The 13,087-nt window shown below is 40.5% G+C and overlaps 1 protein-coding gene across 1 annotated transcript in view; it reads left to right on the top strand.

Moving 5' to 3' along the window:
- The window catches only part of OCA2 (OCA2 melanosomal transmembrane protein), a 471,457-nt gene extending 460,419 nt beyond the window's left edge, over positions 1–11,038 (top strand). The window contains exon 23 of the mRNA XM_007098939.3: positions 10,555–11,038. Coding sequence (XP_007099001.1) covers positions 10,555–10,639 — 85 coding nt within the window. The 3' untranslated portion in view covers positions 10,640–11,038. The remainder of the gene's footprint in view (positions 1–10,554) is intronic.
- The last annotated feature ends 2,049 nt before the right edge of the window (positions 11,039–13,087 follow it).

Here is a 13,087-nt window from a genome sequence, read left to right as displayed (position 1 = left end):
AATAAAGCCTTTTGGAAAGGAAAAATAAAAAGGAAGAATGGTTTCAGTCTAAAACCCAAGTAGGAGACTTCATTAGCAAACATTTCCTTTTGAAAACCAGGTCTCTCTTCAGTGTGTGGAGATTTGCTCTCAGTGCAATGCCTGACCTCCATTGGAAATTGCGTATTTCTGGGGCAGCTTGTTTCCCAGAAATCTGGAAGTTTTGGTTCCTTGGAGTACGGTGTGTCATCACAGTTGCGTTTTTACCTAAAACTGAATACATCAAATGCAGCGTTTGTCTGGGCCTCCATCTGAAATTTGGCATCTTGATTTGTGCTTTTATTTTTTTTTGCAACTTAACAAATTATTTTATTTTATTTTATTTTATTTTTTTATTAGAAACTATGCACTCCAGAGGACAGTGGAATGCTTTTTTTTTTAATATATGAAATTTATTGTCAAATTGGTTTCCATACAACACCCAGTGCTCATCCCAAAAGGTGCCCTCCTCAATACCCATCACCCACCCTCCCCTCCCTCCCACCCCCCATCAACCCTCAGTTTGTTCTCAGTTTTTAACAGTCTTTTATGCTTTGGCTCTCTCCCACTCTAACCTTTTTTTCTTTTTTTCCTTCCCCTCCCCCATGGGTTTCTGTTAAGTTTCTCAGGATCCACATAAGAGTGAAACCATATGGTATCTGTCTTTCTCTGTATGGCTTATTTCACTTAGCATCACACTCTCCAGTTCCATCCACGGTGCTACAAAGGGCCATATTTCGTTCTTTCTCATTGTCATGTAGTACTCCATTGTGTATATAAACCACAATTTCTTTATCCATTCATCAGTTGATGGACATTTAGGCTCTTTCCACAATTTGGCTATTGTTGAGAGTGCTGCTATAAACATTGGGGTACAAGTGCCCCTATGCATCAGTACTCCTGTATCCCTTGGGTAAATTCCTAGCAGTGCTACTGCTGGGTCATAAGGTAGGTCTATTTTTAATTTTCTGAGGAACCTCCACACTGCTTTCCAGAGTGGCTGCACCAATTTGCATTCCCACCAACGGTGCAAGATGGTTCCCATTTCTCCACAACCTCGCCAGCATCTATAGTCTCCTGATTTGTTCATTTTAGCCACTCTGACTGGCTTGAGGTGATATCTGAGTGTGGTTTTGATTTGTATTTCCCTGATAAGGAGCGACGTTGAGCATCTTCTCATGTGCCTGTTGGCCATCCGGATGTCTTCTTTAGAGTAGTGTTTATTCATGTTTTCTGCCCATTTCCTCACTGGGTTATTTGTTTTTCGGGTGTGGAGTTTGGTGAGCTCTTTATAGATTTTGGATACTAGCCCTTTGTCCGATATGGCATTTGCAAATATCTTTTCCCATTCTGTTGGTTGCCTTTTCATTTTGTTGGTTGTTTCCTTTGCTGTGCAGAAGCTTTTTATCTTCATGAGGTCCCAATAGTTCATTTTTGCTTTTAATTCCCTTGCCTTTGGGGGTGTGTCGAGTAAGAGATTGCTACGGCTGAGGTCAGAGAGGTCTTTTCCTGCTTTCTCCTCTAAGGTTTTGATGGTTTCCTGTCTCACATTCAGGTCCTTTATCCATTTTGAGTTTATTTTTGTGAATGGTGTGAGAAAGTGGTCTAGTTTCAACCTTCTGCATGTTGCTGTCCAGTTCTCCCAGCACCATTTGTTAAAGAGACTGTCTTTTTTCCATTGGATGTTCTTTCCTGCTTTGTCAAAGATTAGTTGGCCATACTTTTATGGGTCTATTTCTGGGGTTTCTATTCTATTCCATTGGTCTATGTGTCTGTTTTTGTGCCAATACCATGCTGTCTTGATGATGACAGCTTTGTAGTAGAGGCAACAGTCTGGGATTGTGATGCCTCCTGCTTTGGTCTTCTTCTTCAAAATTACTTTGGCTATTCAGGGCCTTTTGTGGTTCCATATGAATTTTAGGATTGCTTCTTCTAGTTTCAAGAAGAATGCTGGTGCAATTTTGATTGGTATTGCATTGAATGTGTAGATAGCTTTGGGTAGTATTGACATTTTGACAATATTTATTCTTCCAATCCATGAGCAGGGAATGTCTTTCCATTTCTTTATATCTTCTTCAATTACCTTCATAAGCTTTCTGTAGTTTTCAGCATACAGATCTTTTACATCTTTGGTTAGGTTTATTCCTAGGTATTTTATACTTCTTGGTGCAATTGTGAATGGGATCAGTTTCTTTATTTGTCTTTCTGTTGCTTCATTGTTAGTGTATAAGAATGTAACTGATTTCTGTACATTGATTTTGTATTCTGCAACTTTGCTGAATTCATGTATTAGTTCTAGCAGACTTTTGGTGGAGTCTCGGATTTTCCATGTATAGTATCATGTCACCTGTTAAAAGTGAAAGCTTGACTTCATCTTTGCCAATTTTGATGACTTTGATTTCCTTTTGTTGTCTGATTGCTGATGCTAGAACTTCCAACACTATGTTAAACAACAGCGGTGAGAGTGGACATCCTTGTTGTGTTCCTGATCTCAGGGAAAAAGCCCTCAGTTTTTCCCCATTGAGGATGACGTTAGTTGTGGGCTTTTCATAAATGGCTTTTAGGATGTTGAAGTATGTTCCTTCTATCCCGACTTTCTCAAGGGTTTTTTTTAAGACAGGATGCTGAATTTTGTCAAATGCTTTTTCTGCATCGATTGACAGGATCATATGGTTCTTATCTTTTCTTTTATTAATGTGATGTATCACGTTGATTGATTTGGGAATGTTGAACCAGCCTTGCATCCCAGGAATGAATCCCACTTGATCATGGTGAACAATTCTTTTTATATACTGTTGAGTTCGATTTGCTAGTATCATATTGAGAATTTTTGCATCCATATTCATCAGGGATATTGGCCTGTAGTTCTCTTTTTTTACTGGGTCTTTGGTTTAGGAATCAAAGTAATACTGGCTTCATAGCATGAGTCTGGAAGTTTTCCTTCCCTTTCTATTTCTTGGAATAGCTTGAGAAGGATGGGTATTATCTCTGCTTTAAAGGTCTGGTAGAACTCCCCTGGGAAGCCATCTGGTCCTGGACTCTTATTTGTTGGGAGGTTTTTGATAACCGATTCAACTTCTTCACTGGTTATGGATCTGTTCAAGCTTTCTATATCCTCCTGATTGAGTTTTGGAAGAGTGTGGGTGTTCAGGAATGTGTCCATTTCTTCCAGGTTGTCCAATTTGTTGGCATATAATTTTTCATAGTATTCCCTGATAATTGATTGTATCTCTGAGGGATTGGTTGTAATAATCCCATTTTCATTCATGATTTTATCTATTTGGGTCATCTCCCTTTTCTTTGTGAGAAGCCTGGCTAGAGGTTTGTCAATTTTGTTTATTTTTTCAAAAAACCAACTCTTGGTTTCGTTGATGTGCTCTACCGTTTTTTTAGATTCTATATTGTTTATTTCTGCTCTGATCTTTATAATTTCTCTTCTCCTGCTGGGTTTAGGCTGCCTTTGCTGTTCTGCTTCTATTTCCTTTAGGTGTGCTGTTAGATTTTGTATTTGGGATTTTTCTTGTTTCTTGAGATAGGCCTGGGTTGCGATGTATTTTCCTCTCAGGACTGCCTTTGCTGCGTCCCAAAGCGTCTGGATTGTTGTATCTTCATTTTCGTTTGTTTCCATATATATTTTTAATTTCTTCTCTAATTGCCTGGTTGACCCACTCATTCTTTAGTAGGGTGTTCTTTAACCTCCATGCTTTTGGAGGTTTTCCAGACTTTTTCCTGTGGTTGATTTCAAGCTTCATAGCATTGTGGTCTGAAAGTACGCATGGTATGATCTCAATTCTTGTAAACTTATGAAGGGCTGTTTTGTGACCCAGTATATGATCTATCTTGGAGAATGTTCCATGTGCACTCGAGAAGAAAGTATATTCTGTTGCTTTGGGATGCAGAGTTCTAAATATATCTGTCAAGTCCATCTGATCCAATGTAGCATTCAGGGCCCTTGTTTCTTTATTGACCGTGTGTCTAGATGATCTATCCATTTCTGTAAGTGGAGTGTTAAAGTCCCCTGCAATGACCACATTCTTATCAATAAGGTTGCTTATGTTTATGAGTAGTTGTTTTATCTATTTGGGGGCTCCGGTATTTGGTGCATAGACATTTATAATTGTTAGCTCTTCCTGATGGATAGACCCTGTAATTATTATATAATGCCCTTCTTCATCTCTTGTTACAGCCTTTAGTTTAAAGTCCAGTTTGTCTGATATAAATATGGCTACTCCAGCTTTCTTTTGGCTTCCAGTAGCATGATAAATAGTTCTCCATCCCCTCACTCTCAATCTAAAGGTGTCCTCAGATCTAAAATGAGTCTCTTGTAGACAGCAAATAGATGGGTCTTGTTTTTTTATCCATTCTGATACCCTATGTCTTTTGGTTGGCGCATTTAATCCATTTACATTCAGTGTTATTATAGAAAGGTACGGCTTTAGAGTCATTGTGATGTCTGTATGTTTTATGCTTGTAGCGATGTCTCTGGTACTTTGTCTCACAGGATCCCCCTTAGGACCTCTTGTAGGGCTGGTTTAGTGGTGACGAATTCCTTCAGTTTTTGTTTGTTTGGGAAGACCTTTATGTCTCCTTCTATTCTAAATGACAGACTTGGTGGATAAAGGATTCTCAGCTGCATATTTTTTTCTGTTCATCACATTGAAGATCTCCTGCCAATCCTTCTGGCCTGGCAAGATTCAAAAGAGATATTGGTCACGAGTCTTATAGGTCTCCCTTTATATGTTAGGGCATGGTTATCCCTTGCTGCTTTCAGGATTTTCTCTTTATCCTTGTATTTTGCCAGTTTCACTATGATATGTCGTGCAGAAGATCGATTCAAGTTATGTCTGAAGGGAGTTCTCTGTGCCTCTTGGATTTCAATGCCTTTTTCCTTCCCCAGTTCAGGGAAGTTCTCAGCTATTATTTCTTCAAGTACCCCTTCAGCACCTTTCCCTCTCTCTTCCTCCTCTGGGATACCAATTATACGTAGATTATTTCTCTTTAGTGCATCACTTAGTTCTCTAATTTTCCCCTCATACTCCTGGATTTTTTTATCTCTCTTTTTCTCAGCTTCCTCTTTTTCCATAATTTTATCTCCTAGTTCACCTATTCTCTCCTCTGCCTTTTCAATCCGAGCCATGGTCATTTCCATTTTATTTTGCATCTCGTTTAAAGCATTTTTAAGCTCCTTGTGACTGTTCCTTAGTCCCTTGATCTCTGTAGCAAGAGATTCTCTGCTGTCCTGTATACTGTTTTCAAGCCCAGCGATTAATTTGATGACTATTATTGTAAATTCACTTTCTGTTATATTATTTAAATCCTTTTTGATCAGTTCATTAGCTGTTGTTATTTCCTGGAGATTCTTCTGAGGGGAATTCTTCCGTTTGGTCATTTTGGATAGTCCCTGGAGTGGTGCGGACCTGCAGGGCACTTCCCCTGTGCTGTGGTGTATAACTGGAGTTGTTGGGCAGGGCCGCAGTCAGACCTGATGTCTGCCCCCAGCCCACTGCTGGGGCCACAGTCAGACAGGTGTGTGCCTTCTCTTCCCCTCTCCTAGGGGCGGGATTCACTGTGGGGTGTCGTGGCCTGTCTGGGCTACTTGCATACTGCCAGGCTTGTGGTGCTAGGGATCTGGCATATTAGCTGGGGTGGGTAGGCAAGGTGCATGGGGGCAGGAGGGGTAGGCTTAGCTCGCTTTTCCTTCCGTGATCCACTTCAGGAGGGGCCCTGTGGCAGTGGAAAGGTGTCAGACCCTCTGCCAGAAAGGTGGCTCTGCAGAAGCACAGCGTTGGGTGTTTGCGCGTAGCAAGCAAGTACCCTGGAAAGAATTGGTTCCCTTTGGGATTTTGGCTGGGTGATGGGCGGGGGAGATGGCACTGGCTAGCACCTTGTTCCCCACTAAGCCGAGCTCTGTCATCCCGGGGCTCAGCAGCTCTCTCTCCCTTTGTCCTCCACCCTTCCCGCTTTCCGAGCAGAACTTTTATCTCATGACCTCCCAGATGCTACGTCATGCTTGCTGTCGGAACACACTCCGTCCGGCCCCTCCGCTTTTGGAAGCCAGACTCGGGGGTTCTGCTTGGCCGACAGGCTGCCCCTCCACCCCGGCTCCCTCCTGCCCATCCATGCAGCGCACACTGCCTCCTCGCCCTTCCTACCCTCTTCCGTGGGCCTCTCATCTGCACTTGGCTCTGAAGACTCCATTCTGCTAGGCTTCTGGTGGTTTTCTGGGTTATTTAGGCAGGTGTAGGTGGAATCTAAGTGATCAGCAGGATGCGCGGTGAGCCCAGTGTCCTCCTACGCTGCCATCTTCTCCTGAAATCCCTCGATTTGTTCTTTGACATTCAAGTTTTTTTGTCTTCTGTAACAGAATGTGATGTTTGGAGCCAGAATGGATTGAAAATAATCTCAGAGGGAAATGAAAACATAATGTGATGCTATGTTTTGAACAAATATGCTTTTCCTAAGCCTTTTGGTGAAGGTACTGCTTTTCTGAGAGGCTTGGGGAGGAAGACAGATGTATCTTCTGGGAAATGGAACTGCTCTTGGTAAATGTGGAGCATAAATATGTATACTCAGAGAATGGCTGGCAGTGATAGGAAGTCATTACTTCCCTCACTTCAAATAAATCTCCTTTCAGTGGACTCTTGCCTGGACAGGGAGTGAAGCATTAAAACACCAACCAAACTAATGGTACTCCCACAGGAAAAAGCAGCAGGGGCTCACCCCAAGAAGGAAGATGCCAACTTTAGAAGTTTCAACAGAGCTGCCCCATCCTTGTCTTTACCCATCAGATACTCAGGTGTGTAGCTACTGCTGTCAGTGCCATCAAATGCCAATGAATATCTTCACCATTTGTCTTGACTCTAACATTAGAGAATTCTTTGTCTGTATGTGTGACTTCCAAAATGTACAAGAAAAGGCCACCCTGATGAGGTTGCTAGCCTGGTGGAGATGTACACAGGTAGTTGCAGCGACCCTGCCAGTCTGTCTCAACCTCTTTTTTTCCTGCAAATGCTTCACTCTAGCATATTCTCTGTGAAAGCTCCATGTAGAGCCAGAATCCCCTGCATCAACTCAAGGTCATAAACCTGCCTTTTCAAATGTTTTCATCCAGATATTGCGAGCCACCTAGAGCTGCATTGGACCACACAACCCCTAGTCAGTTTGGCACAATTGAGGCATGAAATGTGGCAAGTCAAATTAAGGTGTTCTGTGAATGGAAAACCCACACTGGATTTCAAAGATTTAGTATAAAAATTAATGTAAACTATTCAATTTTATGTTGATTATATATGTTAAAAATATTTTGGGTATGTTGGATTCAATACTATATTATTAAATTTAATTTCACTTTTTTTTAGTTTTTTTTTTAAATACGTGGTACTAGAAATTTGAAATTACATGGTGGCTCACAGTATATTTCTATTGGCTTATGGTCTGGGATTATCTTGCATTTTGAGTGAGCTGACAAGAAGATGACAAGTTTCTTCTCCTTCCTAGGACTTAATGTCTTTTTCTATGATAAGGAGTGGCAAACATTTTTTTTTTTGTAAGGGGTCAGATATAAATCTTTCAGGCTTTATGGGCCACATGGTCTCTGTTGCAACTACTCAACAATAGTTTGATGTGGCAGCCACAGCTACCCTAGATGATAGAACATCCATTTGTTGATAAGTAAATGAATGGGAGAGAATGTGTTACAATAAAACTTTATCTACAAGAACAGTCAGTGGGCCAGTATTGGCCTGGGGGCTGTAGTTTCTTGTTTCTTGATCTATAAAAAATACTGATTTACCTAGGCCAATTCTCTTTGGACAGTAAAAGCACATTTTTCATTCATAGAATCTTTACTGTATACACATTTATGGGTTCAAGGATCTTATGGTACATGCAAATATCTTTGTATTATTTTTTGTTGGCATGTTATAATCCAACTATCAGATGATGAAGCTTGAATCTAAAATATTAGAACTGAAATCTGATATAATTCCCTTCTCTTTTTTTTTGTCTCTCCCTCCCTGCCTCCTCTCTTTACCTCCCTCCCTTCCCCCTTTCCCTTTTTAACCCTTTCTTTCTGTCTCTATCTCTGTCTGTCTGTTTCTGCTTTTGTTTATGTCTCTCTCTTCCCACTGGTTAGGCTGGAGTTTGTATGTTGTGGTGTTAGGAGACTGTAGGTGGTATTAGGATAGGCTTAGGTTGATCCATTCTTCCGAGGCTCAGCGAATATTAAAAGGTCTCCCTTGTAGTCCTGAACATCTTGTCTGAGATTCACTGTCATGTTAAATGAACACTAAGGGGTCTCTTGTCAGTCTTTGCTCTGGTGGCTCATTATGTGACCAGATGCTTGTCTAAGAGATTTATAGGGGTGAACGCATAATCCTCATAACAACCTTAGTAAGTAGGTATTATTATTCCATTTTAAAGATGAAGAAATTCAGTCATGGAGATGTTTAATACTTTCCCAGGATCATGCAGCTGGACAAGAACAGTACCCTTAACTAATGTGTTGTGGTGGGAATGCATGTGGATTTTGAAGCCAGAAAAATATGCCAAAACATCATCTGCATCTTAGTGGTGGCATATTTTTTCAAATTCCTTAATATATTTAAGCTTCAGTTTCTTCTATAAAATAGGGATAATATGTATGACCTGCCTTATTGTGTTTGGGAAATTTCAACATCTGCATTCTCAACATCAGGCCCTTAGCATATAGTAGATGTGAATAAGTCACTTATTTCTGAGTTGTATGTTGTCATTGTATGGTTTACCTGTACCAACAGGGAAGCAGAATGTATAGTGATTAAAAGCATGCACTCTAGAGTTAGACTGAGGGGGTTTGAATGTCTGTCCACACCAAAGGAGATTAGCCAAGTAACCTGGATAAGTCTGCTTCCTTTTCCGAATCCCATCTGCACAGTGGATGTGATGATATCAATCTCAAAAGGTGATATGAGCAGTTGATGAGGTCAACTTTATGAGGATTTCCACAGTGTCTAGACACTACATGAACAATTTTTTTTTTTGATGGAGTCTGAATGCTTGCATCAGTCCATAGATGATACTCCTCAGGATTGTTGCCATCTCTGAGGCACCAGTAACCATCTACAATGTTGGGAGCACAGCAGAACCATCTACAAGGAAATTCCATTGGGCTTGGACTCCCCAAGAGTAAGGTCTTCTTTTTGTGGACTCCATCCTTTGGCAAAGCATACTTGCTTCTGAAACACAGTCAGGTGTCCTATCACCCAGGTTGAAGTATTCAGCATCTTACTTGACACTGACTCAATTCTATACAATCTGTCACAGTGTAAGGAAAGGTTTTACATTTGTGTGAACGCTTGTGATGATGTCTGTGACACCTGGAGTTGAACAGACACTGTTCCTGGGGTGCATTTTTCCAGAATTCAATTATTAGGACTGACATATTGCTAACATATTCAGCTATTAAAAAAAAAAGTTTACTAATCTCAAATTTAGATTATTTTACTGAAATCTGTTGTTTCAGTTTTCCATTTTGTAAAAGAAATGTGCCTAGAATAGAAGCTACCACCTTACTGAAATGTCTAATTCTGGTCTAGAATTTAAGGAGCTATTTCACTTGTGGTTGTAGTTTCTGTTTTAATTACAGCTTCATAGAGAGAGCCTTACTGTGACTCTTTCTGAGTAGGCACTCCCCATGCCCACGGCCGGGGTAAGGAAGAATGTTATAATCATTATCATTATAACACACTAGGCTCTTCCCAGTGAATTTTTAAGCCTTTTGGGACAAAAATTTTAGTCTTTGCAGTAACTTCCCTCAATGGCAATGCAGCACGAAGTAATGGCTTCAAAGCATGAATTCCAAATGTGAAATGGGAATCAATTGTGATTTGTTAGCTGGGATAGGAATTTGTGGGAACACAAGTACATCGTGGGAAGAATATAATGAGGGAAACTTTCATCTTCTCATGACTTCTTTTGTATTTGTGCATACCTATACTTCCTGCACTTCACTGAATACAGAAGAAATTCCATTCTTTCCTCTTACCTTCCTAGAGACAAGAGATTATTTCCCAATCTTACCTCTAAAGCTCTCTTCACTATTAAGTGTTAGGAACTTCAGGGGTCTGTAGGAATATGACCTTTCTAAGAAATCAGTTTTCTCAGAAGGACAATTGGAAGATGATGCAGAGACTTAAAAAATGGTCCAGTTATATGACACTGACAGTTGTTAAATGTCATTATCAAGACCAACACTCTAATGTTGTAGATGATTAAGTTGAGGCTATAAAATGTCAATCAAAATTTATAAAAATTGTAAGCATTTCTCAATAAAATGTCATACATTGGGAGATATCTAATGTAGGCATGCATCCATATAATCTAGGTTAAAACCAACTTTTCAATTTCTAGAAATAAGAAGTAATTGACTTTGTGGATACACAAACCTCCTAAGTCATGGCAAATATAATGATGTAATGACATATGTAATAATTAATTTAGAACTCACATTACTTGCCAGACACCAGACACCACAATCCACTTCTCTTCATGTTTCAGGTTGGGCTTCCCAATGATGGTTGTCTCCTGCACAGTTGGGATGTGTTACCTCCTTGTTGCTCATGTCGTGATGGGATGGAATTAACAGATATACATCGTTTGAAGACTAAGGGAAACTTTATCCATCACCAACATCAGTAGAAAACTGCCCCAAGACCACTCTTGGGAGAAGAAAAGGTGCTCATCATGGGGGTGCTCTGGAGTGGAAACCTTTGGCATCCACACTTATTCAGGTGAATGCTAGAAAATCATGGGAAATACAAGATAACTTACTAAAGATTCCACTACAAGAAAATATGTATATTTCAAAACAAGTCTTGCTATGCTCTGTAAGAAAAGACACAAATGCAATATTCAACTCCAAGTGGCTTGTACTGTTTAACTTTCAGTTTCCTGAGGTCATCAAGAGTTTTTTTATGTAATCATTTTCCATGTTAAAATAGTCTGCATCTCTGTACTCTTTCTGGGAAAAGGAAAACAGTTTGTAAGGAAACATTTTATGTATTGAAAAAATAAACTGTAACTTGACAAAAGGTTTAGAATTAATTAGTCTCCTAGCTTTTTAGTAGTTTACATAATATAAAATTATATTTTATCCATTTATGTTTTTCTCTGGAGTTTTTAAGTCATCAATTACAAGTGTAGAAATTTGACTTGTAAGATGGTCATAAGTGCTTTTAAAATAATATTTTACAATTTAACAGCCTAGAATAATAAACTTGAGTTTTGAAGGTGGTTCAAGCTATTTCCATTGATTATCACAAAAGTGTGGTTAATACACCCAGCTGTGCACACTCCACAGGACTCCAGTGGTTCAGTCAATGTTTATTAAATGCTGGAATGCTTTTGTGTGTGTGTGTGTGTGTGTGTGTGTGTGTGTGTGTGTGGAGTGTTACATGTGAGACAAGGCTAGTGAGAACAAAGAGCAAGATAGGGCAGCATGCTTCAGCTGAGGTCTCATATGCTCTGCTTAGGCAATACCATGGCTAAACCCCAGACAACTGATCTCTCCTTCAGTTTTTGTCTACTGCATCTGATTGCTTGAGATGAATATGTTTACTGGGGATTCTTCTCAGAAGTGGTAGTTGTATGAAGTGTCTGATTTAAAAAGTCTTAAGATCCCCAGGGCACTAAGTACTGGAAAGTAGGAGACCTTTATAGTTGCATTTCTGTCCCTGGCATCCTCAGGATGAATGTACCCTTTCTACAGTTTGGAATCTACAATTTTTAAATGGCAACCTGTGTCCTCCATGAGAGAGTTTCTCAGAATATGCCCTTTGGATTCATAAGCCATCTTTGAATTCTTTGACAGCAAAGGTGACATGAAGCCCCAGTTTGTTTTAAAATCTGGTCTTTCTCACAGAAAATGCTGTGTGGCACCTGCCTAAGTGCTCCAGAGGAGCTTCCACTCCTGACTTTCCAGGGAAAGAGACCTGACAGCTCTACTAGCTCTTGGTCCCTTTCCACATTGCCTTACTGACACCTAGATGTCCCCAAATTCTTTCACCAAAAGTCACTGTCTTCTCTTCTCCTGCATATTTCCATGCCTGGTGGTGGTGGTGGTGACTTCCTTGTGCCCAGCTGCTGCTTCTAACTCCTGGCTCTTCTCTGCTCCTTCAGCATCTACTCCCCCATGATGCCACAGCATCCATCTCTTCACCTCCCACCTCTCCTCATTGATGCCACCCTCAGTCCTCAGTCACTCCTTCTCATTCTTAAATACCTTTGTCTCCTGACTCATTTATTCCTCTTCACCTTACTCCCTCACCTTCTCAGAATTCCTTATTTGGCATTAAAGCTTCATTACATCTGAAGTTGGTCCCTGGTAACTGCCTCTTGAAATATTTATCTCACATATCTCTCCCTGACACTTCTTGTCACCTGCTGCAGATCACCACCCAAACATATCCCCCCATTGATGCTTCCAGTGTATCAGCCTCTCCCCCTTTCTAACTTCCCACATCAGTTCCCTCCTAGCTCAGTTTTCTACTTCTGCTCTTAAATTAAAAACTGCTCTTAAATAAACTGCCACTCCTCTGCCTTTTCTGGCCCTGTGTCTAATAGTGCTGAGGTAATTAATCAGTTAAGATGACAGGTTTTACCTAAAATAGAGATCACAAGCATCAAATGGGCACTCAATGCTCCTGGTTCATTTCTTGTATTTTCCTAGTACAGCAGAGTCCTGGCTGGAAACACTTGGGTGCTCAAATTGGGTAACTCAGAGGGAATTTAACCAGTATGGTATGTTCCTTCAGACTAGTGGGAAGGTGAGGGAAGGAAATAGCAGAACCCAGAAATGCAGGGAGCTGGATGGCAAGGGATCCCTAACAGAAGCTGTGATCTTCTGTAGATGGTTACAGCCAACAAGAGTCATTTGCAGGCTGTGGGAATTACCTTGATTTCACTCCCATTCTTCTCTGTAATTTCCAATGTCCTTCCCATTGGGTAAAGCCAGCAAAAGCCAGAGGAGGAGAGGAACTGTTGATGTTGTTTACATAGGTCAGCTCCTGTGGACAGAGTAGGACAAGTAGCA

This window comes from Panthera tigris, chromosome B3, assembly GCF_018350195.1.
Source record: "Panthera tigris isolate Pti1 chromosome B3, P.tigris_Pti1_mat1.1, whole genome shotgun sequence".
Classification (NCBI taxonomy): Eukaryota; Metazoa; Chordata; class Mammalia; order Carnivora; family Felidae; genus Panthera; species Panthera tigris.
This window is presented reverse-complemented; position numbering and strand designations above follow the sequence as displayed.